Source organism: Acartia tonsa, chromosome 11 (genome assembly GCF_053477335.1).
Source record: "Acartia tonsa isolate MP-2025a chromosome 11, ASM5347733v1, whole genome shotgun sequence".
Lineage (NCBI taxonomy): Eukaryota > Metazoa > Arthropoda > Copepoda > Calanoida > Acartiidae > Acartia > Acartia tonsa.
This window is the reverse complement of record NC_137270.1, coordinates 28,689,382-28,716,181: the sequence shown is the minus strand read 5'-3', so window position 1 is coordinate 28,716,181 and position 26,800 is coordinate 28,689,382. Positions and strand designations below refer to the sequence as shown.

The following is a 26,800-nucleotide window of genomic DNA, read 5'->3' as shown; positions in this document are numbered from 1 at the left end:
TCTTTACGTACAGACGTACGAAACCTGCTACTTCCCACAAGAATCAAAACCAGCATAGTTACTAATACAATTTATTGTATGAAAACGGTCATGCTGAAATAGAAAATAACAAAATTAATAATCAAATATTAAAATGTTAAATACATGATAAAGTAAATCTTGTAAAAGAGAATAAATCTTTTTCTTATTTGGAACAATCGTCTTTTTTAATAAAATAAATATTCATCATGAGAGGTTGCGTGACTTCGAAATTATATTTTAAAATGTATAAGAAGGCTAGGGTTATTTTTTGCTTAAAATTAATCAAAATTAAATGCGAGTTTGAAATTCATAAACAAAATCATTATAGACTACTATCAAAATATTCTGATACAAAAATAAATTAATTACTTGGTCTAATTTCAGTAAAAATGAAAGATTAATTTGCCGTCTTAAAAAAAATCACTCCATTCCATTAAAAATGCTTAAAGAAAGAATTCTTACCGAAGTTTTTGTTCCTGTAAAGCCGGGAAGCACTCAAAGGTATTTTTCAGTACGGACAACACCACAATTCTGACTATACATGGTTTTTTTATCACACAGATATTCCGCACATTTTGAAAGATAGATTAAAGATGGCCATGCTAGCTTTGTTTTGGTCTAAGCGCAAGCGTTGTTTTGATTGCCGCGTCCAATTATGAACTTTCAATTTGAATCTCGGCGCTTTCCAAACTGCCATTAATGATAAGGAAAACAAAAGGATAAAGGTTCGAGTTCACAAACGCATCACACTATTATACTTCCAATACAAAAATGAACTACATATAAAAAAGTTTCAATTACTTTTTCAAAAGAGAAATAAAAACAAGTATGACAACAAATGAAAACAAACCTCAACTAATCTGACAGACAAACATAAATGACTACCTACACTTTTCAATTTAAAGAAACACAATATATTTAATTCGAAAACTTTTATAGATTTTTAAATCTTTAGTTAGTTTAAGGGTATTTGTTATCAACGTTAAACGTTTTTAGACTTAACTTAAGAGTTGCTTATCTTATTACATTTAGCTTAATCATCCAAGTAATCATTATTGAAATGTCTTAGTGATAGGACAGCTGCATCATAATGGGAAGTCTACAATGTCTGACTTTAAATTGAATAAGAAATTACGCAAAAAGATTTAGTTCTAATGGCTGATGCAAACACGATTTTCTATAATATTCATGATAGTTGGAAATCATTCGATAAATATAAAGTTTCATAACAATCAGACGATTCTATCATTGCTTTTTTATTTAGGTCACCAAACAATTTTGCTTGTAAAGGCCCTTTGCTAATGAAAGGTTAACCTACAACTAATAATAAAATCCCTACAACAAGTTGTAACAAACATTGATTAAACAATTGGCATTATCCCTCAAATAACTTAACGGGCCAAGTAATGCTCCCTCCTTTATGTAAATGCGGTCACCAATGGGTAATTTAGACTTTTTGGGAACCTTAGATAACAAGCCTCGCTGTACTGTCCTACTAACCTTTACTTAACATTATATAAACATAAAATAGGCGTCACATATATAAAAGCAGAAAGTACATGCATTTCAATAATTTTTGGATATTTGGACAGACACTACATAAGTTTGGATTCATCTATTGATTTCATAAAGATACATCTTAGTAAATAAACCTTTAAAATATTTGTAAAATTTAAGAAAATCCCATAATTACATAATCTGACCCTAAATAGTCCTCCAACATTCTTGAAGTTATTTTCATAGTGAATTGTTAAGCAAGAAATAACATTTTCCTAAAAAATTGTTTATGCTTTATATTGGTAGCAGTTTTTGGTTGTAAACAAATAAATACAGTTGTTTGTGTTAATAACACTAACACAATTAATTATGAATCAAGTAAACAACACTATCTAATGTTATAACTATGACTATATCAGGGATCTTAGGGGATAAGACATAGATGATAAATTTATTTAGAAAAACAAAATTACTTTTGAGTTATTGGTTCAGGAGTTTGGACACTACACGTTTAAAAATCAAAGAACCAACATTTTATTAAAGTAATCAAAGTTTATGATCCAACACGGTTATAACAGTGAATTCTATAGTCCCATATCCCCTCCCTCCTTCCTTATAATAAAAAAAACGGTGAATGTTGTCTGTCCGTCTGTTTGTGGCAAAAGTCGCTAGTCTGACTGGAATCTGATGTATAGAGAAATAGGTTTTGGTTTTAAGCTATTTTTTAATGATGATACACAAAAGTAAACCCTCTAGATTACAATTTGAAGTAGAAACCTTTGGACACTCATCTTGATGAATCAACCAAAAAATACAGTAAAAGTCCCCAAAGATGTTAAGTCAATATAAAACTTTGGGGACAAGTGTAATAAACAGCCCATTGTCCACTCCCTCTCTAAGGAAAATCCATCAGCCTATTTACAAACAGCGGAAAGGATAAAATTGATTGTTTTATAATCCGAGAATTGGTATTTGGGGAAAAGGCAGGGATAAAGGTATAAGACAAGGGATGATAAATTAATTTCCCCCAAAGATTCTAATGTGAAAACATTTCTTTTGTAGCGTTTAAAGTTTTCGGGAATAACTTTTTTGAAGATTAATATTTTTTGGCTTCCCCTCCTTGTAGAAAAAATACAAAATTATTTGAAGTGGTGGAAAATTAACAAACTACTAAAACTATAATGGCGGGAAATATAGGGAAAAACTAATTTTTTGTTATTATACATCCTCAATTATGATAAATAAAATTACCCATACTGCAGATAAGAATTATTGGCTGAATAGTTTTAACACTGCTGATTCTATCCTGCCAATAAAGACTTAATAAAACATCCTACATTTATTTTCAAGCCAAAGAATAAGAGAACTCCCTATTAAAACTTTGGGTAACAGTAAAGCTGACGATTGTTATATATAGAGTAGTTGTGACGGATGATTACTTAAAGAGTATTAGCAGCACTACTATATAACTAAAGACAAACAACGATATATTATAATAGATATGTTTAAAATGTCGATAATACCAAGACTTTTAGAGTAGTTTGATGCAGAATGTTGAAATATTTTATCTTCGGAATGGTCCTACTCCAAACGTCGGAGTGGACAAACGCAGGAGTCCCAAACGTCGGAGTGGGACAAACGTTGGAGTGGACATTGCTTAAGTAAAACCTAGGAGTGTTCAATATTTTAATAATATGACTTTTGAATTTTTTTTTATATACCTGGCTGCAAAATAATGACCATTGCCGCAGCGCTCGGCCCCCTAGCCGCAGCGCTCGGCCCCCTGGCCTATAACCTAACCTAACCTTTAACTAAGAAAAATAACGGGACCGAGGTTTGTATAGAAAAATTCAGAATAAAAAAAAAATTCAAATTGAAAATAAATTCAAAATTGAAATTTTTTTTTTGGGACTCTTGTGTTTGTCCACTCCGACGTTTGTCCCACTCCGACGTTTTGGAACCCTGCGTTTGTCCACTCCGATGTTTTTCCACTCCTACGTTTGGCGTGGAACCTTCGGAATTTGCGTGTTGATAATTTAGCCGATACTTGATAAAAATGACCTAATGTGTAAATAGGAGAATTGGATTGTTAGCATGCAGGGAACAAAGGAATGAAAATTAAATGGGATGTACATAATTTATCGGCAATTGTCTTATCCCTTTAGATCCCCGAGCATCGATGCTCTTTAATTAGGATATGTCATTATATGAACCCCACTAAAAAAAAACAAAAGAATTTAAAAAAAATAACCTAGGTATTGATTCTTGAATTTCCCTTTTCCTGCAATTAAAACATCTTACAGCATAAATTACAAAGGTTTCTTCAAAAAAAAAATGTCATATGTAGTGAAGTGGCGTGCACTGCTATTAACGGAAAGAGGCTATGAGTTGTTAAACCCTTTGGAGGATAAAAAAAGAAAGCAAATCTACCTACAACAACTATTTATAGAGTGTTGACACTCCTCTTACTTGTAGAAGTTTTTTTACATGAATGATGGTCTTATCAACAACATCGGTTAGATATTTTTATGAAACGTTTCTTTTAGAGTACATATACCTTGTCTCTGAATATGTCAAATAGATAGATTTATGTCACTGAGTCAATAAGAGAAAAAGACTTATGGGGCATTTGGGAATTAACTTTATTGTTTGGGATGACCGTATTCACCTAAAGAGAACGTCTAAAGAAATATAGATGTGTTATAAGGTCTGAATTGACATGGGGCTAACACAACTAGTTTTAAGCATATAATTTTTCATTTTAATATCCGCGGAAAGCTGCATATAAAAAGATGCGATAAATAACTTCTATTGTTTTAGTTCATTTTATAGGAATCTGGAAATTTAAATTTTTCCTAACCAAGAAGTTTAAAAGTAACGGTAATTTAACGAACGTGTTCTAAGATTTTAAAATCATTTTTAGTGATTAAGGGGACATTGAACAGTGCTGTTTTAAACGCATTCCTTTATTCGTTGACTTAAAAGCTTTAGGAAATTACTTCATATCTTAGGTTTAACAAACTAAGTATTCAAACTTTTCAACAATAAAATCATTCTAAATAATGAAATTAGAAGTTGTTCATTTATCTATCGTCCATTGTCTAATCCCTTCAGACCTCGGAAAATTATAGTATCACAAATTATTGTTTAATTTTTAATCTTACAAAAAGATTGTGGGTTGTTATTGCTCTGCTTCTTGTGAACAAAATTATCTTTGTTTAAATAAAACTAGCGTAATATTTGAGAAAGTTATATATTATAATATTCAAGTTCATTATATTTATAAGTTATATAAATCATTTATAATCACAATAATAAAAATACATAATAAGGTGTTGCTTTTGTTATTAGTACATTGTTTAGCAGAGGCAAAGTCACTCTATATTTTGTGATGGAAATGTTTATTCATCCATTTTAAGTATTATATTAGAATTAATAAAAATATGTTAAGTTATTTGGACTTTAAGAAGATGAAAAAAGTCTAGTTGCATTATCAAAGTTGTTAAATATAGCATACAAATTACGTAATCAAATCGATTAATTATACCTACTGTAAAATCATTATTTAAAATCCTACGTACACTTCGCTACTTAAGAATAAAACCATTCTTGTTTATTTGTAAATCTTTAATAGGTATTATTTAAAAGAAAAAAATTACGTTAAAATAAATAAACTCAAAATTTTATGAACGTATTTCTTTTTTATACCTATTCTAAAAGCTATTAAAAGTTTTTAAAGGCTTTTATGTGCTATCTTATATTTAATAGTTTTAATTTGTATCACTAAAAATCTTTAAATTTACAACATAAAAAACATAAAGTAAAATATAAAGTACTTCATCAAAAAAATAAGTAATATTGTTCTGAAATTTAAATGTATTATGCAAAAAAAACTGTGATTTTATTGGGGATGTACTGATTTGACAATGGATGATAAATTAAGTTTTCCCCTAATGAAAAAAAACCCCCCAAAATTCTATGTAAATCTTCAGGATGGAAGTCAGAGAAAAAATTTGTAAAATCTATTTTAAACCAAAACTTCTAGGCTAGCAAAGAAATTAAATCGTTTACAGTCTATAAATAAAAAGGGGGGAGGCGGAAGTGACACTTTTTGAAACCAAAACTAAAAGTCAAAGGAACTAAACTGAAAAAAGAGTTACAGCTCTGAGATTTGGCATGGGAGTACAATATGAAATTGTGAAGAAACGGTGGCGGAACCGCCACTCCCGCCGATTTTTTTTTGCCTTTTTTCGCCAAATTACACAACTTTCAATCCTCTGATGAGATAAACTTTATATTGTACTTCTTTAAACCAACTCCAATGCCAAAACTCAGAGCTGTAACTCTTTTTTCAGTCTAGTTCCTTTGACTTTTAGTTTCAAAGTATCACTTCGCTTCTCCCATTTATCATCCATTATTCTCTTCCTTCCCGGATGTTCACATATAAATATACTGGATTTAAAACCGGATCAATCAAATTTGGTGATTTGCCGATCTTAACCGAAAGAGCCGCAATATATTTGCAGCCACGGGCATCCATAATAGCGGCTGGTTGCGGCTCAAAGATGTAAACTCAAATCTGGCGTCAAATATTCGAAGACATACCCCACTTAATTTCACGGCTCTCTACTTTAATTAGGTATTAAAAAAATATAAGAAATCAATTTCAAAAAATAAATGTCAAGTAAGGAAAGAGTTACATGATGAAATAGTAGAAAGTTGAAATTAAAATGAGCATTATACTCAATAGGTATACAAAAGCACTAAGCAAAAAATCTTTGAACATTTTTAATTTTTTTTTAATTTAAAAAGCCCTTTATAAATGAACAACCATCTACACATTTAAAACACTGTAAATGAACTAGTTTGATAATGAAAATGAAAAGTACATTACTTAATATTGTTTTCGCTATTAGAATATCACAAAAATAGACCATATAAAGTATTAATTTTATGCCACCTTATATCTTATTTTAATTTGGTTCACGTTTTTTTCTTTTAAAAGAGGGGTAGATTTCGCATAAAGTTTGCAAAAATTCCACATGTGAAAAACTGCGGTTTTTTCTCAGGTTTTCTAAAAACAACTGGGGTTTATTCTATCTCAATGATAAAAGTCATTTAATTACATGGGTATTTTTGTCAAAGCTGGTAAAGGAGTTTCCCCCAAATTTAAATATAATTTTGGCCAAATATTATAAACAAAATTGAAGCATGATACACAAAAATGAAATGAAAAAATAAAGGCGGCGGTGACACAACTGTGACGAAACTTAACCATCTTGGCCGAAATCATTTCTAAAGTCATCGAGCTTCTTGAGGTCAGCCGAGTTGACCGTTGGCTTCTGGGTTGCCAGTGACCGTCGCATGTCGGTCATACTCACCTACAAAAATATATATATTAATCTATGAACATGTTTGTAAAAATATGTTTGACAGGTGCAAGATTTATTTGTGTATGTTAGACTTAACTAAAGAGTTTGATTTCTTTTCTATTTCTTAGTTTATATTTTAAAATATGCTGATGTATATATCCACATTAGACATTAACAGAATATTGAAAAGCCGGCAATATAAACCATGACTAGTAAAATAGTTATCCATATCATCGTATTATAAACAAAAAAACTGTATTAATTTTATTATTCGTAGAAAATGCTTGTAAAACGAAAATATACATAAATTTTCAGTATTGTTCAGAACGGGTTTTAATCTAGCAGATATTAATCGGTTTCGAAGCGATACAGGATTACCTAGTTTTTCTACTTATAAAATATCATTTGATGATATAAAAAAATATTAACAGAACTTACCACAGGTTCCAGAAGTTTATCGCCCGGAACCTCCAGCCAGGTCATCTCGACGGCTCCAGGTGTTCCAGGGGAACATGGAGTTAACAGGTCATGAACTATAACATTAGGATCATCTCTGGAGGGACCTAGACAAATAATGATGATATTAGCTATGCAACAAAGTATAACTTATGTAACAATGTCATTATAAAGAACACATAGAAACATCACTGAAAATTGAAATTAAATATAAAGCTTCTAGAATCAGGTCATTGAAGTTTAATTTCAACAATTGTGTTTTGATTTCAGGGTGGGCATACTAAAAACCCACCCAAAAAACCCACCCAGGGTTTTTTAAAAACCCATTGAAAAAAAAACAAGGTTTTTTGGGTTTTTGAAAAAACATTGAAATTTCACGTTAAAATTTACAAATTAAACCTTTATTTACTCAAAGACTAGGATTTAATAACATTTTAAAGCAAATTTTACCTAAAAAACGTAAAAAAATATGAAGTAATTATATAAATGATGCTCTACTTATTGTTCAAATGTTTATGAAATTACTTTCTTTCAAAACTTAATTTCAGCAAACGCTTTGCTACTAAATTGATGATATATAAATTGTGTAAATTACATAATCATAATTGATTTTTTAAACTAAAACATAACAATTTATAAAGGGAAATAGTTACAGTGGCGTGCAAAGGGTTTTATTAAGGGGATGTAAAAAGGGGAAGACCTTAATAATTTCTGGGAGGGGGGGGGGGGGGGGTGTTGACAGCTTACCTTTTACCTACAACAACATAAACATTAATATTTCATCAATATATCAAATGTATTTGACTCCTAAATGGAAAAACCCAATAAAACCCAAAAAACCCTTAAAACCCAGGGTTTTAAGGGTTTTTACGGGTTGGGTTGAGCTTTTTAAAAAAAACCTGGGTTTTTCCCCACCCTGTTTGATTTGCATTTAATATACTTTACAAACTGCCAAGATACTCTTCTAAAAATTACAAAATTGGACAAAAATAGAGCTTATTACTTTCTATAGGTACCAAACTTTTGATTGTGTAAATATAATAAACCCTAACTAAATGAGTAGCATATATTGATTCTTTGAACTCCCCTAAAAATCTCCATATGCCAATATATTCTACCAAAAAAAAAAATATTTAATGGGATGGGAATACCTATTCATTACAAAATTGAAAAAGTGTGAAATATTTTGACAAACCTCAACTTAAAAAATGAGTAGAATATTGATTAGTTATAAAATGAGGAAAGATTAATGAACAATCGGACAAAATATTTAAGAGAAAGGGGGGAGATTATTATATCCTATTCTGAACCGATATGATTCTCCTTTACAGTGAAGCTTCTTATTGGTCCATGGATGGATTTAGGTCCATAATTTTTATATAAAGTCAGGGTATGGATTTAAGCTATTTTTTGCAGTTTCATATACCTTCAAATATAAATCCCCTAGATGCTAGGGGCGCAGCCGATAGTACTGTAATTGATTGTAACTTACCTGAACATTTCACAAAATGTGTCGCATGTTGAACTCTTCTGACTGGCTGCATAAGAGCATCTCTCACTACTAATGCAATATCTGCTCCAGAATATCCCTCAGTACTGAAAAAAAATTATTATTGAAAGGGGTTAATTTTCCGAAAATTTGGTTGAAACTTTTTGGTCAAATGCTCTTATTTAGTCAAACTGTTCTTAATTATCACCATTTCATTTGGCCATAATCAAGAACAGTTTGACTTAATAAGCGCATTTGACGAAACGGTTACACGCAACTTTAGGAAAATACGCGAAAAAATGACCCCCTTAGTTAAAATTATTTGGCGAAATAAAAAAATACACATTGAAAATATTCTATAACTATAAGATTACTTAAAACTTACTTTTTAGCTAGTTCTCTGTAGTCTGGTTCTGTTAAGCTACAAGGTGTTGATCCCATATGAAGTTTAAACATGGTCCCTCTATCACAATTTTACCTATTTATTTTTATTGTAAATGTGTAAACTTTTTCCTATACCACATGGATGTTATTAAAGTCTGACAGAGAAGATAAAATCCCCTTATAAAGAGGGACTCTTCTAAAGAACAAGAACAAGGATCCTACAGCAGTGCAAGGGTATATGATATATATTTTGCACGGAATCCCCTTGGGAGTCGGTACCTCTTGAAAATATTTTTAAAAAGAATTCATTATTTTTTTTCACATTATAGTAGGTACCTAATAGAATAGGTACACTACTGTTAAAATAATTAGTTAAAAGTTCCTAGCAGATTCTTCTGGAAGTGGGATGTAAATTCTTTTCTCAAATCTTCTTCTTATGGCTGAGTCAAGAACCCAGGGAATATTTGTTGCACCTAGAAATATAATTAATCGGTTTAGATTCTTCTCTATATTTCAGCTGTGTCCCTAGAATCTTTGACGGTTAAACATGTTTAATACTGTTATCAAACCAAGCTTAACGATACAAGTAACAAGAAGTTATCGTATAATAGCGTAGATTTAACTCTATAATCAAGGCAAGGAAGTCAGTATGTCTATTACAAACCTGCTGGTCAGATTTTTTCACATAGGTATGTTAGTTGAGGAACGACTATCTTTAATATTAGTAATTACTACATGTAAAAAGAACAGAGAGAGAGATAAGAGACAATTAGCTGTTCATTAAGGTAGTCCCCAAAGTTTTATAATAGGTACATACTATTTTCTTATTAGTTTGCATTACAACTGTGGGGACTTTAGTGATTTTTGATTAGTTGTTTTTTTAAGTTGATTGTTCAAACGTTTCAACTACTAATTTTACGCTAAAGAAAAAGTAAATTTGGTTATCAACATTGGGGATGTATTGTACATCAATTAAGCGGCCATTGTCTTATCCCTTTAGTAGATCTTTGCACAAAAACTAACCAAGTACTAGAACGCCATCATTATCATTGCCAACTCCCTGCATCTGAATAAGAAACTCTGTCTTGATCCTCCGAGCAGATTCAGACTCATTGTCAGACCTAAATAAAATATTTAAGTATACATGGAAACAATATTGAAAGTCAAAGGATCTCGCTAACCGCTAAACTAATATGGTTCTACTATACAGGGTAGCTTCAAATAGGTAGGTCCTGGGAAGGTTTAAAGCTATTTTGCGTGAAAGTACCATCACCCTCCCCCAAGTGAAATCACCTCCATAACACACCCATAAGAATAAGATTATATGTTAAAAAGTCACAAGCATAGCAGAAAAATTGCACCAGACAGCGGTTGGCGGCTGCCGGTTAGCCACCAAACCGCCAAATTAAAAAGTTCAAAGTTTTGCAATTAGAATATTCCTAGACCAATTGCAAAAAGTTTTAGACCTATATTTTGTATAGAGGCTTCAGAGCTCACTGTTTAAGTGAAAGTGTACATTGTAAAAAAGTCCCCTCCCCCTTAATTGTTGAATGTCAGAAGATAAACAGCTAAGATGATCCAATAGGGCAGTCACACTAATTCATATACAAATAACACCAAACACGAATGGAAATTACATTCTAAAGTACCAAATACCGCAAATTAAATAACAATCTTTACCTTGAACTCGTAAGGGAATCAACCTCGTCAATGAATATAATGGACGGTTTTTGTTCCCTAGAGTTTCAAGAAAAATTAAAGATATCTTTTTTAAATGTCAAGTTACTCTTTATTTATTAAGATTCACGTTTCTGTGTGATTTTCTGAGAAATGAGCATCTATTCTTTGTCCAATTGTCAACCCAAAACGGTAATGACAAGGAATTTAAATGTGCTGAAGTATGCTTTTGAAGCTTTTTTTTATAAACATAAACAATTCTAGGATTAATAACCGTCTACCCTATAACTCAAAATCAGTATGTCTGTCACTAGCGTTTTACGTCCCTCCGTTTTAGTTTATGTTTTAGTTATTATATCCATAAATTTTTCCTGGCCATTTCGAACAGGTTCTTGACCAATTTCTCTGATTCTCCCAACCATTTGGAAACAAGGTCGGAGCTACTCACAGAGAAGAAAGTTGAGTTGTTTGCCTAGATAGATAAATAGGGAAGGTTGGATAGATAGATCAGAATAGATTAAGAGATAGATTACCCAACTATTTGGAAACAAAGACGAAGTTATAGAAAAGTAAGTAGAATTGTTTGCATATACAAGTGTGTGTAGACATTGTTTTTCAGTGTATGGACCTAGCATAGACATACAAGTAGATAATTAGATACTAGATGGACAGAGAAATGAATGGATGGATAGATATTTAGATAGAAAGCAAAAAATAATTATTGGTTAGCTATATTTACTGTCCTAACTGTGCTTGCTAATAAGTTGAACCTTCTTATTGGTAAATACATATCCAAGGTATACAATATACATGCTATTGAAGTCATATGCTTAACAAAATGATTTAGTAAAATGTCGCAATATAGTCCAAACGGTACCGCCAACACATCCCCGACAAAAAAAAGGTGTGGTATAATGAAAAAAGGCGAAGATCTAGATAGACAGTTGATAAGGGCGTATATTCTGCATGGGACCCCCTGCTAAAGGGGGGGGGGGGGATGTGTGGGAGGGGAAAAAATGAAGAGATAAACAGTACCAAAAACATTTTTTTCTCTCCATTTTTTACCCTCCTTGGAGGAAAGAAAAATATGAAGGAGGGGAAAAAAATTTAAGAGAAATGAAAACATTTTTTCTCCCTCCTCGGGGGAGAAAATGAAATATTTGCAGCCAGTGAAAAAAATAAATCTTGTGCAGAATATCCCTCTAGTTGATAAATGACATACCTCTGTAGCAACAGCCTTGGCCAGGTAGGATTTACCGGTACCAGGAGGACCAAACAACAATATACCTAAAAAAACAGGTTTTATTTGAATATTTTAATGATTTAATCAGGATAGGTTAAATAGAATATAAATGAATATCCTCATTTTAATTTTGAATATTTAAATAAGTAAGCCTAATTTTTTTAAAATTTAAAATGCTAGATTAACATTCTTGAAAATCTTTAAGCAAAGTATAATGCAAATTAGGGTTGGGCTTGATATCTAAATTGTAACCTATTTTAACTCAATGTTCAACATCTAACAAAGACAAAATTTTACACAAAATAGCAGTGGCGTTCACAGGTTTATACTAAGCACAACTGTAAATCTTGAACCAACTATGCCTTGCGATTTTTTGATAACCCACTCAAATAAAGGGGGTGTTCGTTGTGATATAATCTTCAGGGGGTTGTAAGACATAGTGTTAAAACCTTACTTTATTTAGTATGGGGGATGTAAACACCTCCCCCCGACAAACCACTGTATACGAATTTGGAGAAAATTTATCTATACTTAATTTACTTATCACAGCTTCTCCTAAAATCTAGATACTTTGTTCAAGATGACGAAAGAAATAGTTTCTGCCAAGTTTATATTAAACTAATTACGCAAAACTTTAATCTAAATTCAAAGAAAAAAGTTAGATATATAGAAGTGAGGCTTCCCTATAAATCTGGAGATGAGATTTTCGTAAGTTTCATAAAAACAAAAAATAATAACTTATCTAGATAGAAAATTAATCTCATCAATAAAAATGACATCTCGACCAATTAACTAACGTACTTTTACAAAACACAGACTATGAAATTTCAATATTGAAGTATCAGACACCGAACTGAAATAGCAGCCTCGAAAATTACATGAATTTTAAAGATAGAAGTTGTACCTAACTCATCCACGGTGTAATTAAAAAACAAATGTGGAAAAAGTTAGTTATAGAGTAGGTAACTTAGTTTGAATTAGGCACGGGAATCTTTAAGAAATATGTTTGACATCAGCTGTAAAAACCACGTTTTCTTTAAACGTAGCGTTGCTAACAGACGAATAAAGGACATTTGAGATTACAAAGAAGCTCTGCTTGTTAACAAAAAAAGATTAAAAACTTACCTTTCCATGGTTTTCTGTTTCCAGTGAACAAATGTGGAAATTTGATTGGTAAAATGACGGCCTCTTTTAAAGCTTCTTTGGCTGACTAAAAATATAAAAGTTCACTTTAATTAAAAGGCAAATATATTACATTACAACAATACAGTTGAAAAGGATTAGATGCCGTATTAAATTATTTTTTGAATAAAAATAAATTGTAGACAGAAATCTGGAGCTTCTTAAAACTGCAGTGTTGCGGATCCGCATTGATTGTAAGCAGGTCCGGATCCTCCAAATTTGGTCAGTGCGGATCCTTGAAAATAAAAATAAAATCACCCAATTTTTCAAAAAATATTTATTCTTTAATCTCGAAGTCAAATATACTTTTAATTTTCAAGTCTGAACCTAAACCTTAAAGATTGGCTCTCATCACGAGAATGTCTGAGATGATGTCCTCCTTTGTAAATTTGTAAGTGACTAGGTATTTTATTAGGTAGATTTTTACATCCGGATCCGCATTTTTTTTCGGATCCGGATCCTTGGACTCAAAAAAATGCGGATCCTTGCTGCGGATCTGGATCAGCAACACTGCTCAAAAGTCCAAGAAAGGCTTATGAGTATATTGGGGGAGGATGAATCTACACTCTAAAGAAGAAAATCCCCATGAAAAAATACCCACCACATTTTTTACTTTCTTCCAAACTAAAATCAAAAGTGGAGGGTCGACTAACCTCTAGACCAGCGACATCGCTCCACTTGACATTTGGTTTCTCCACCACAATAGCTCCCTCCAGCTTATTCTGGAACTTTTTCTTTTCACTATCATCCTCATCGTCGCTCCCCTAAAAAGCAGAATAGATAGAAAGATAGATAATTAATTAGATATCGACATGGTTCTCCTTTAGAGGGTAGCTTCTCATAGGTCCTGTGAAGGTTTATAAATATTATATACCAATAATAAAACAGAAAGCAAGGCAGAAAGATTATTAAAAATTAACAAAAGTAAATCAAAACTACATAATAAAGATAAATCACCTTTTAATCTAAATGTTGACTTACCAAATCAATGATTAAATATTATGTGTAATAATCTGTACTTTTAAATATTAGGAGAACAAGAGGGAAGATTGATATAATAACTTCTAGTCTTTACTCTATAAGGGGGGGGGGGGGGGGGGTTAATGCAACCATCTCGTAATCAATGTATAAATTGCACTTAGAATTCGAATTTCCATCTGAAATTTTGCATGAATTATCCGTGGTAGTAGGTCTATTTTCCCTAAATCGAACAAAAAGTTGGAAAAGTAACGGCTAACGGCTGGCGGCTCAGATGTTTAGCCATTTTTTGGCTTATTTTCAAAGAAATTATCACGAAACCTATCTCCACATAATATTCTTTGCTGCTCCAAAACGTTTTCAAACGGTTCTAGCCGGTAGTTACTGGTACTAGAAATTTAAAAATGTTTTTTTGTATCATTTCACATGATTTAAAGCAGAAATATGTTCCAAAAAGTAGATTCCTACGTAATTTATGACAGATTTGCCCTAAAAAATTTGTTCGATTTAGGGAAAATAGACCTACCAAGGATTACTCATGCAAAATTTCAGATCGAAATTCGAATTCTAAGTGCCATTTATACATTGATTACGAGATGGTTGCATTAACCCCCCCCCCCCCCCTTATATTATTGGTTTAAAAGGAATATTAAGATAAAAATAGATATAAAAATATATAGGTAGTCCACATAGAATGTATAACAAAAGATTATTTGTAAACCATCATGTTTCGTGCATTACAGCAATCTTCAGTTACGATTATCGTTTAAGTCTGAGAATAAAAATAGCGTCTACAGATTTCTAAAATAAAATTTAGGGCATTTTTTAAAAATTGAAAATACGAAATAAATAAAAATAGAGGTAAAATTACCTTTTTGTCTGAACCAGAACTTCCACCACCACCACCACTATCCTTCACTGGCTTTTTCTTTCCATCCTGAAAATATATTTACTAGATATTATAAAGTAATAGTTGTATAGGACCTAAGTAAGGTAACACCTGCAGCATCCCAGTTGTGTATTTGTTTGGCTTATTCTTTTCTTGTTCTTTAGTTACAAGAGTTTATTAATAAAACTATATTATATGCCCAAATAAAGAGATATTGTTAGATTGTATCTTTTTAGAGATCTTGTAATTTATTTACATTTCGTACATTTAAAGTAACTACTTAAGTCATGAAATCACCTAAACTCTATGAATAGGTATAACTTATGTTTTTAATGTACACACTACACAATACTTCAATACTCTACAATAAGATATATAAGTTGGAAAGAATTTTAATGTTAGAGGTAGATTTGAAATCTGCATCAAATTTTAGGGATTTTTTTTTATGAAATCCGTTTTTGTATAATTCTTTCTTTATCTAAAAGCGCAAATACAATTTAAGTTCATTAATTTTGAAATCTGTGATTGGTGGATTGAAAACTATCTGCGCGCTGATTGGAGAAGCTTAAGTGTCATACATCATTCAACTAATTAGAGCGCAGGTAGTTTTCAACCCACCTATCACGGATGTCAAAATTAATTGACTTAAATTGTATTTGCGCTTTTAAATAAAGAATTATACAAAAAAACGAATTTTATATAAAATCCTCAAAATTTGATGCAGATTTCAAATCTACCTCCGACATTAAAATTATTTCCATCTTATATAGATATCTTACTCTACATTAATCGTGTCTCCCTTCTTTAACTGGAACTATATTACGTTTAAGAAAGGTATTGATTTAAAAACTTACCCTCAGATATTCTTTAAGTTTTTCAGCTCTGTCCAGGTATTGTAAACATTTTGCTCTAAACAAAAAAGAAATAATTAAAGATGTCATTATTAGTTCTTTAATAACCCATTATAAAACTATCTAAAACTATTAAAATGAATAGAGAAGTTTTAAATTTCTTAGTTTGTCTAATAACAAGTGATTCTCAAAGTTAAAATGATTAAATTGTACTTTCAATGAAAAGAATGTGTAAGTTTTAGTTATTTTGGGGAGAGGGGTTTGGCACCCCCTAGATAATAGGCTTTATACCTACAGATTTATTGGTTTTGTTTTAAAGATTTTTGTAATAGTACTAAGTGCGTTATTACAATCTTATTTTGCATTTTAATCTGTATTTATAATACAATAATGAATAAGCAATGAGACCAACATTAAAATGCAATTGGCATTAAAAGTACCTTTGTTATTAAATATTCTGCACATGATTTATTTTAATCCCAGACTGTAAAATATTTCACCCCCCCCTATAGTTTTTTCCCCCTGCAATGAGAGGGAAATAATGGAAAAAAATGTTTTCAGAACTGATAATTTCTTCCCCCCCCCCCCCCTCCCACTTTAGCAGGGGATCCTATGCAGAATATACACCCTTGCAATACATAATAAAACTAACCTAATACTTTCTTTTGCCTTGTCATTCTGAGCCTCGTACTTGATAGCGTGAAGGAAATAGTCCACTGCGTGTTCATATAATCTAAATAGAAATATTTAAATTTAGAAAATTTTTCACATGTTTATAATTTAGAGGATTTTAGTTTCTTCATATACAGCTCGGGATAAAAAATTAATTAGTTTTAATTATTGAGAACAATACTATTTTTTTTCATTTAAATAGGTATTCAATTAAGAAACTGTTTCAGCCAACTAATCCTATAATTTAGCATCCCACAGAAAAATATCTGTAATACTTACTTTAAAGCCTCTTCATAGTTCTTCTTTTTATCCTCTTCTGTAGCCTGTAATCAAAAATGTTGTTTTATTAAAAATAAATTTACAATGTTTTTTGTATTTTGAAATGGGAGACTGCCATTTACACATAAAGCAATAAAAATTCTAATATTATGGTGAAAAACTAGAGGGGTAAGGGGTTAAATAACTGTATGTCATTGTCCCCATCCCAAGGACCTTGTGCCGACTCTCAATTTGGTCTTAAAAATCAACCAATAGTGTCAGGAATATCAACACAGCCAAGTAGCAGAAAACTATTTGCTAGCCGACGAAAAAGGTCCGTAACAGCCTGGGGGATCCATTTAGATGTCTAATTATCCATCTATACTATAGATTTATCATTCTAATACAAAGCAAAAAGAAATAAAGATTAATTAAAATTACTGAAAAAAACACGTCCACTTTTTGAGAAGGTAGCTTTGCAACAAAACATTAACTCACCTTAGTAACTAGGTCTATAGCTTTCTGTAAAGTATTCCCTGACATTCTATCAAAGATTGGTTTATTTCAACCAATCTTATTTTCTATGTAGTTGTTTTTTTTCTGAAAAATTCACAATTAAAAATTGATACCAAGGTAACAAATCAATAAATTTTGTCTCAATACCAAATTCCCCTCCTCATATTTTTCCCTCCAAAATATTCTTAATCAGGTACAAATTGTAATCAAATCACAGCTACTATAAACTTTCTAAGAATACATTTTTTATTGACTTCTTCTTGTTAATATTTATAGTAAACTTAATGAAATAATAAGAGATCCAAGTTTCATGTCCATGCAGTAGCTATAACAGCTGAGTGATCAACTCCCAGCGAGACCTTTTCTACCTTTCCACCTACACAAACCTAAATAAATCTGAAAATTTAATAACAAGGATGACAATATTATTCGGCAAAATGTTTATCAACAGATTTAAATCAATAGAATATGGAGAGGTTATATTTCAGTGATTTTAATTGACAAAAAATAGACTATTAGAATGTGATTGCTTTATTTTTTTTATCAATCATAGTAAACCTATCAAAGGCCTGTCTAATATAGCCATAAAAATCATATTTAAGAGAAAAAAAGTTAAAGAATAAATGCTCAAAAGAATCTTCATAAAACATAACAACAAACCATCTCTAAAATCAGGCAAGTAAATGTAAATGACATTTTCATTAGAACGGAAAAACTGTGTCAAAGAGCATTAAAAATATTAACTAGGTAACCTTCATTGGAAAGTTTTGATCGCCCTGGTCTCCAAGGCCTAGACATTTGTTTCTATTCTTTCCCCAGATATATAAATCTCCTAAATATTAAAAAACAATGAAAAGTAATTTTAGTTGGTTCTTAAAAAAACAGTTGTTATTTTTCAATGTTTGATGGGTCTGTCTTTTTTATGCCAAATTGGCTAGAATTAAGTTAGAAACATGGTTAAGGTGTCTATAAAAAAAAGATTTCTACATGCTTCATTAAAGACCCTAAACATTATCTACAAGGTTTCAAGACACTTAAGACGGTTTGTACTTTTAAAATTCCCCACAAGGGCTAGGTCTCGAGCAGTCAGGATATGCGAGTATATTCAAAGTTGAACATTGATTTCTTATTTTCATTGCTGAAGCATGAATTGGATTAGGTAATTTTAAAAAAGTTTTTTACCAAAACTGAAGCGTTTATATTTAAAAAAGTGGAGCGATTAGGGTTTTTAACACCTTTCATATAAAAACTTTTATCTACCTGCAGAATTGAGTGCAGCCTGATGGTCCATGCCAGCAAACAATCCAACAACTCTGACCTCAGGTGAAAATGTATTTGTACCAAACAAAGTTGCTGGTATCATTTCGGGCTAAAAAACAGACAAAATTAATATTGACAATATGCTTTTAAAACAAATTTTATTATAATTCAATATTTCAAAATTTAAAAAGTCTTGGTAGTTTTAGTAATATACCTAATAGGTATTTAAAATCAACAATTCTAAAATATACAAATGTAAAAATATTGCAGGCAATTAAATCTTATCTATTTATGGACGGAATTATCATAATTATTTTAAAGTAATGCTGTTAAAAGAACCGAAATCACAGATATCTTTCACACACGTATCAGAAATAAGTTAGATAATCTAAATCGTTTTTTAATCAAAGTTATTAAAAGTTTTGTTACCTTAAATGCTGTTCTTAAATTAGGGCCTTTGCCCAAAATTCCGTAGCCCCAAACATAAACATGTCCATCCTAAGGAAACAAAGTATTGCATGTTGCTTTGAGAAAAAACAGGAAAAATGGGGAGAGGCACTTTTTTTAACCAAGTCTAAAACACACCAAAAAAGGAGAAACATTAGATTTAGTAAGCTTTTGTTTTTTGATGAACTGTAAATATTTATAATAACTCTTGAAAAAATAAGAATTTAAGGAAACATAAATTTATTGTCCGTTGGCATATTTTTTACCTACTGTAATTCATTATTTATTTGAATCAGACAGCGAAAGCTTTTCTTTTAGTCTGCTAATTGGCTGAACCATTCTTTTTTTAAGCTTACCTCATTTAGGGCTAAACAAACAGTTCCACCACTTGCAACATCTTTGATTCTACCAATGTCTAAATAAAAGAGTTAATTAAATTCTATAGGTACTTATAGACTGATTTTTTAAGAATTTGTTTTTCATACAAAATTAACATTTTGACGATTTCAAATATTTCCAGCTTGTTATTGCTACGCTAATTATAGACATAATTTTCCTTCTTATATATGTAATCAAATATACTTACCGAAGGGTAAATGTGTTGGTAGATTTATTTGTTGTTCTTCAGTAATTTCTCTAAATTGTCCATATTCAGAATTTCCCCATCCAAAGAGTTCACCCTGTTTTATAAAAAAGTTACAAAGAGTATAATAAAGTGGTTTAAAAAACTCAGTACTTCAAAGATATCTCAATGATGTAACAAAACATTTAAATGTATCATAAATTTAATCAATATTAAATCTTATAATTATATTTAAAGCGGTTACGCCCCTGGCATCCAAAGGCTCTATATTCAACGAGCAGAGAAAGGCTTTACAAATAGCTTAATACCATTCAAGACTTAAATCTAAAAATAAAATAGTCTAAAACCATCACAGGACCTCTGTTAAGCTTACCTTACATAGTGAACCTAATAGGTTCAGTAGTTGTTAAGATCTTAAGCTTCAGGCAAAATATTGTTAATACTTTAAAAATGAGGATATCTATTTAAAAATTATCAATAACAATTGCCTACCTTATCATTTAATGCTAAAACATTATCAGCTCGGCAAGCAACTTTCACAATTTTCTCATTCTAAGTAATCAAAATTATTTTCAGAAACAATATTCAAGAGTTTCAAACTATCCAAGACCAATACGAAGCGTCCCACAAAATAAAATATTTGAATATTTTCCTTTCTTATGCCTTTGGGCTGTATGGAATCAGGGATATAAAAGGATAAGATAATGGCCAATAAATTGATTTACATCCCCAATGATGCTATTTAAATTGTACCCTCTGTAGATTACTCCCTCCCTGTTAGGAAATGATTCTTGGTTATCTTAATGTCTTAGTAAAGCCGTTATAGATGTCTTAAAAAACAAAAAGAGCTATTACATTAGAATTCCTTAATAAAGTGCTTGTTCACCTTTATATCTCCTTCAACTAGTGCAAAGGTTTCTTGATTATTATAATGTCCCAGACCGGTTTGACCGTCTGCGCCCCAGCCGCATGAGAAAACTTGGCCCTTGTCACTTATTAACAGGCTGTGGTCTTGGCCTAATAATAGATAGATATATGGATAGAGGATAAAAATAAGTACGGATAGTCAAATACTTGTTAGGTATTAGACTTAATATTCGACAAAAATGTTAAGGTACAATGGAAGTAAAGATTATGAGTTAAGATTTTTATTATTTTTACTAGCGGTTACGCCCCTATAGGCCTCTAAGGGCACTTAAATGGATGGGGAGGGAAGCCGTTCGACACCCCCTCCCCCCAGGAGAACCATATCGGTTCAGCGGTTAATAAGGGTTAATGGTCATATTACTAATCTGATTCGTACCTGCGACAATATCAACAATATTTTCTTCCAGTTCAATTTCATTAATGATATTATTTCTTTTATAGTCTTCATTTTCCACTATTTTTCTTCCGGCCTGAATAAAATAAGTTAAATGATGGCCAAAATTATTACTCACTTATTTTTTGTATTTGTATGATCCTACTGGTCCCAAAAATTAGTTTTTCACAAATTCCTATTCATTTGCTTTGAAACATAGCTTAACGATGTAAAAACATTTTAACTAAATTATTTTATCAACAGAAGGAAATTTTATTTATCATAATTGGGAATATAAGTGTCTTATCACATATTATCTCTGGTAATTATCAGTATTTCTAAATTTCCCTAAAATTCGACCTTTGTGAGATCTTTAGAGACAGACAAATAATATTTGTAAAATAATTGTCAGTTCCTACGATTACGAGAAATATATATTCAAAATCAAAACTTAAATAAGGGGGGGGGGGGGTTAATGCAATGAGGGAGCAAATGGCACTTAGAATTCGAATTTCGATCTGAACTTTTGCATGAGTAATCCTTGGTAGGTTTTTTTCTGACGAGATGGTTGCATTACCCCCCCCCCCCTTGCTAAAACCATGGGTGTGAACACCCATCTGACAAAACCCTGGGCACGCCTCTGGTATCATTATTGTACCTGTCCATAAGCATTATTGCCAAGTGTTAGAACACGTCCATTAGAACCCAACAATAATGTGTGTGCTCGACCACAGGAAACTTTCTAAAAAGAAAGAAAAAATCATTAACATTTTATTCTTATTGAATAAAATCTGATTAGGTACTAACAACCCTTTGATTGAACTTCCTTTGTTTGGAAGTCCTAACTGTGCATAGTAATGAGTTGCGCCTGTTTTTGGTAAAACAATTCCCCATACTCCTACTCTTTATGTCGTGCATCTAACATAGCAGTCGTAATTCTTTGGCTGTAACGTGGTTTTGGCCAAGATTCAAACTCATCACCTCAACAATCATTAGCTTAGTAAAAGAATTTATACAGACATATACTCAGTAAACAAAGACTAACAGACATTCATTGTGGAGAAGCTGTGTTTTTATTTGAGTAGGTATGATTTTTTATGTACCTACCAATATTTTTACTTCTTTTGGGAAAGGAATTTCTATGTTTGCTGGCTGTATAATTATTTCTAAAATTAAATAGTTTGTCATAGATTAAAAAAAAAATTAAACAAAAATAACTAAATCTTTGGAAACAAAGATCAATCTTGTCTTAGGTTCAAACTCTAAGAAACTATGGCTAATCAATCAATCAAACTAAACCTGTAAAATAAGTAGATATTTCATCTGAATATCAAAAGGTATTTTTTATTCGCCGTTTCTGTCATTAAAGAGTACAATGAGTTTAGAGTAAAGAAGTGTAATAACTGGTAAAAAAAAGGTGATTACCCAAAGGTTTGCCCCCTTTTCTGGTATGGAATCCTATTTGTCCGTCCTGATTAAAGCCAGTTCCATAGACGCGATGCTTGGAGTCCTGTGTTGAAAATACGGTAAATCCGTAGCCGCAAGAAACTTCGCGGATTTCTTCATACTCGCCAAAAGATATTCTAAAACATTATATATTTGATTAGGTATCTTATCAAGGATGGATTGGTCATAAAAAAAAAGGATGAAACATCCGATCCATAATACGAAGCAAAATAACTCAGAAGTAAAAAAAAGAATATTTACAAATATAACAGTGACAGCACTTTTAAAATTACTAGGTATTACCTTAAATTCAAAAACTTTTAAGACTTGCTACGCTTCACAAATTATGCCAAATTAGTAAAGGAATCAGCTTGCAAAATTTGAAATTGATAGTACGATTATAACTGTCTGTTACGAAAGAACTAATCCTAATTGTAGAAAAGCTTTGCTCATTTAAATTCATGTACAAAAAATCCAATTTTTATTTTTATAGGTAATGTTTTTAATAGGTATTTATGTATTAAGAGTAATGAATAACACAACATAAGGCCAAAATAAAATGGTCCGGCAGCAAAAAAAATAATTTCTTTTTGGTAAAGGAAAATTTTAATCTCTAGGTACAAAATAACACTAGATAATATCTTAGAATAATAATCAAACTCTTACCTGAAAGGTTTGTGCATTTGGGATATTATATTTTTGCGGCCTTTAGGCTCTAAAAATCCCTGTTTGATAAAAAAGATTTTATAAATATAAATTGCCATCAGGGTCTTTTTCCTAAGAGATCTGGAGGGACAAATAATGCTCTACTTTTTTTTAATATTATGGATCATTAAGGTTTTTCTGTTTGAAGCAGAATATCTCACACATCAAATTACGCTTTTCAGGGGAATGTTTATCTAATTACATCTAATGGTTGTTATAAGCTGACTGAATGAAATTTAAAAATATATTAAAATCTTTTTCCTGTTGACCAAGCTGGCCAAATTCAGTGTTTCCCCACATGTACAACCTCTACAAATACACAAAAAGTTTATCATACAAATGGAATCTTAAAAAATCATATCAATAAGCTTTTTTAAAATAAGGAATACCAAATTATTGTCATACAAAGCTAAAAGTTCCAAACAATAGTCACACAATTTAATGTGTTGTGGAATCCATTCACGTAATTCGCGTAAGAAGAGAGATGTAGAAAGTTTGGATACAAGATAGTCACGAACATTTAAAGGGGGGGGGGGGGGGGGGGGGGTGCGTAATCAAATCTAAACTTAAACAGTGAGCAAAATGGTCTAAATATTGAGCTAGGTCCTTGAAACTTGGTACATAAGCCTAGTCCTTTAGATACTACATCTAAATGGAAAAACAAAATATTTTTAGGTTAGGTTAGGTAAGAAAAACCCAGTGGAAATGGGGTTTCAGGCCTTTTTTGTTATATTTTGATGTAGAAACTTACCTTAAATTATTTAATTAAGGAAAAAACAATAAAAGCAAGTATCTACATCAAAATAGTCCAAAAGGCATAAAAATCCCATTTCCGCAGGGTTTTCTACCCTAACCTAAAAATAAAAAAAAATTAGATTTTTTTTCTCATTTAGATGTAGTACCTATTTGACAAGGCTATGTACCTAGTTTCTAGAATCTAACTCTATAATTAGACCATTTTGCTCACTGTTTAGGTTTAGATGTCATTACGGCCCCCCCCCCCGCCCCCTCTTAGTACAACCTTTAACCCAAGCATCTCTGAGAAGAGCGCCATTGAGAACAATGCAATGACTTAAATTGGGACACCGCATTCGGCGAGAGTGAGGTAATAAAGAGGAGCTTGAGCTGGATCTGCTAGTTATACAAGTGTATTGTCTTGCTTCACGGCTATTTAGGTACAAATACTAAGAAACTATGGCTAAAATCTATCAAGTATAATGAACGTGAGGGTTCGAGTTAAAACACTTTGCTTGATTTTTTTTTTAAGGTGGATAATACCTGTTTCTTTTCTGGTTTGTCTTCAATATATTGAAAAATGGGAATATCCGATTCGTCTTTGTCAAAAAATCTAATTAAAAAATTATTTTAAAACTGGTGTATAGATATGAGAATTTTATGTATTTTTTTAAGGGTTTCTATTTTTTATCATATGTTCTCTTTTTATGACTTTGAACATTTGTTTTATAGCTAACTTGTCTGTCCATGTATTTTTTGGTACTTTGATATTTTAGACATTTTTTTAAAAAAAAGTTTGCACCAAAATTATTCTTATTTTTATTCGATGTACTTGTTTTTAATTGAATAAAAATTAAAGTGTAATGTTTCATATATACATTATATATTATAAACGTCTAAGCATAGTTACCTAGTTCCTCGTTTTAAATGCTTTTCATTCTGTTTTTTGGTACTGGTTAATATACATGAAGTTGAAAATCTTGGTACATTGTTAATAAATATTGAGGAACTTAGCTGAAAAGCTTTTAGTGATGTTTTTAACATTTTATCTGAAATTTTGATAAATGTTATTATTGTCATTGATGAAAATAAACAAAATCATTCCTCCAATTCAGGAAAACTAAAAACATAATACTGAAACTTCTAGAGGGATATAGCAGTGAAATAAAAATCATCATAACTCCTCCAAAGGGATAGTTGCATAAAGTGCATTTAACGAGTTTGATTGCAAGCGTAAGCTGGAAGAATGCCATATAAATATATAATTTTGTATTACAAAAAATGGCAATCGATTAATCAATTAGGCACCACAAAAAAAAGTCATCATGCTTTTTTTGCGAAAACAGGACAGTCAAATAAGTTGCATATATATATATTAAAAAAATATGAATAACAAGTCTTGATAATTTTAAAACTTCGTGGTGAAAATTAATTTATTTCAAATATATGTCCTATAGATGTACTTACACCTATTAAACAGAAAAAAATATGCAGTTCACTAAATTCAAGTTTAAATGCATTAAGTGCAATTACCCATTTTAAGAAAGATAAGTAATAACAGAATTTAGAAACTGAATTATATATTCCCCATTGCCAGTAATTTCAGAAGATTTTTAAAAAATATTTACTTGCATCAAGTCGAGAAACACACTTTTTAAAGAAATTTAAGCTGAAAAAGAGGTTTTTCTGCAGAATTTATTTTGTAAAATTTCTAAACAAAGTAATTTATACATGAATGCTGGAGTTACTGTTAGTTGTTTGACAGAACCAAATATTAATATTTTAATGCCTTCTACACGAAAAATAAATTTTCCCTTGTAGAAACATTTGCTTACTTTTAATCACTTACAATCATTAGAGCATAAAAATAATAATTAAACTAAATATAATTGGTATTATACCCTAGGTTTGGTTATTTTGAAGCTGTTTTTATACCAAAACCTATATAATTTTCTATTTTAACATATATGATTTAGAATTGAAATACATACTTTTATAAACAAATTTTAAACACTAATTGTCAATATAAGGTTTATTATTCACAGTATATGACTTTTTTGAAGATAAAAATAATAATATTAAATAAATAAAAGTGCTTCCCTAAAATGTTTATGATTCAGAATGAAACTGGATTTATGTATTATTAGAAGCTGTTCATCATAATCAAAAATATAGATTTACTTTTTTTACCTTTTTTAATAAAAGCCCTGATATTTTTTCTTGTCATTTTTTCCCTTTAGGATGAATAAGAAGTTATAAGATATCTTTGCTCTATTTATTCTTTTACTTATCTGAAGATCAAAAATTGGTCTAATGCAGGTTTAGGGCTATTTCAAAGTGTTTCTGTTAATTTCTTTCCTGATAAAGGGCATTAGTCATTACCAAGTAATAACATTTTGAACAAGTGTAAATCTAAAAACTAAAGAAAAATAGTAAATTATTATGTCTCCTAACTTTCTAAAAATAATTTATATTCTTTTATTTTATTTTCAAAGTATTGAGATACAGTAAAAAAATAAAGAAGAAAAACAATGAAAGGGAAAAATAGTTTGTAAAGAATTTGTCCGAACAAAATGCCGCGTATCAGAACCAAAGGGATTTAATTTAGGGATGTCAACTTGTTATTATTATTGTAATGCTTTGAAACAAAATGTGTTGTATGTATATACCTCAAATAAGTCAAAACCAATAATTATATTCATATTGTAATATCTGTTCAAAAAAAAAGTTTAATTGTGATTTTTAAATACATAATAAATTTATTGAGATATGTTGTACTACATTTGACCATTTCCGCCTGAGAAAGCATCCATGTAAATTTATGATATGAGAGCCATGA

General features: G+C 30.8%; 2 protein-coding genes and 1 long non-coding RNA gene across 6 annotated transcripts; all 3 read right to left on the bottom strand.

The window, feature by feature from the left end:
* Nucleotides 1–55: 55 nt before the first annotated feature.
* On the bottom strand, nt 56–784 carry LOC145332449 (uncharacterized). Its single transcript, XR_013884184.1, has 2 exons — nt 484–784; nt 56–93 (listed from the first exon to the last, which is right to left on the bottom strand). It is a non-coding gene; the product is annotated as an uncharacterized LOC145332449 (long non-coding RNA).
* A 3,971-nt stretch (nt 785–4,755) lies between these two features.
* On the bottom strand, nt 4,756–17,600 carry Vps4 (vacuolar protein sorting 4). Of its 4 annotated transcripts, none has more exons than XM_080176588.1 (17): nt 17,468–17,600; nt 16,991–17,034; nt 16,692–16,772; nt 16,043–16,097; nt 15,171–15,236; nt 13,975–14,085; nt 13,265–13,349; nt 12,119–12,183; nt 11,270–11,368; nt 10,900–10,958; nt 10,243–10,340; nt 9,605–9,692; nt 9,221–9,301; nt 8,839–8,942; nt 7,329–7,453; nt 6,350–6,899; nt 4,756–4,897 (listed from the first exon to the last, which is right to left on the bottom strand). In XM_080176588.1, the coding sequence occupies exons 1-16, from the start codon at nt 17,510–17,512 to the stop codon at nt 6,789–6,791; spliced, it is 1,317 nt and encodes a 438-aa protein (XP_080032714.1). In that variant the 5' UTR covers nt 17,513–17,600; the 3' UTR covers nt 4,756–4,897; nt 6,350–6,788. The 4 variants fall into 4 exon arrangements, with proteins under 4 accessions (XP_080032714.1, XP_080032715.1, XP_080032716.1 ...); XM_080176589.1 differs by having other exon boundaries at nt 6,357–6,899; XM_080176590.1 differs by having other exon boundaries at nt 6,413–6,899.
* A 50-nt stretch (nt 17,601–17,650) lies between these two features.
* LOC145331757 (RCC1-like G exchanging factor-like protein) lies at nt 17,651–25,007 on the bottom strand. The gene is made up of 16 exons (XM_080176587.1): nt 24,872–25,007; nt 24,505–24,574; nt 23,493–23,535; nt 23,188–23,251; nt 22,501–22,658; nt 22,183–22,241; nt 21,734–21,817; nt 21,079–21,172; nt 20,662–20,792; nt 20,268–20,327; nt 19,779–19,872; nt 19,549–19,607; nt 19,175–19,243; nt 18,746–18,854; nt 18,238–18,317; nt 17,651–17,871 (listed from the first exon to the last, which is right to left on the bottom strand). Exons 1-16 carry the CDS (start codon nt 25,003–25,005, stop codon nt 17,794–17,796), a joined length of 1,386 nt encoding a protein of 461 aa, XP_080032713.1. The 5' UTR covers nt 25,006–25,007; the 3' UTR covers nt 17,651–17,793.
* Between the last annotated feature and the right edge of the window lie 1,793 nt (nt 25,008–26,800).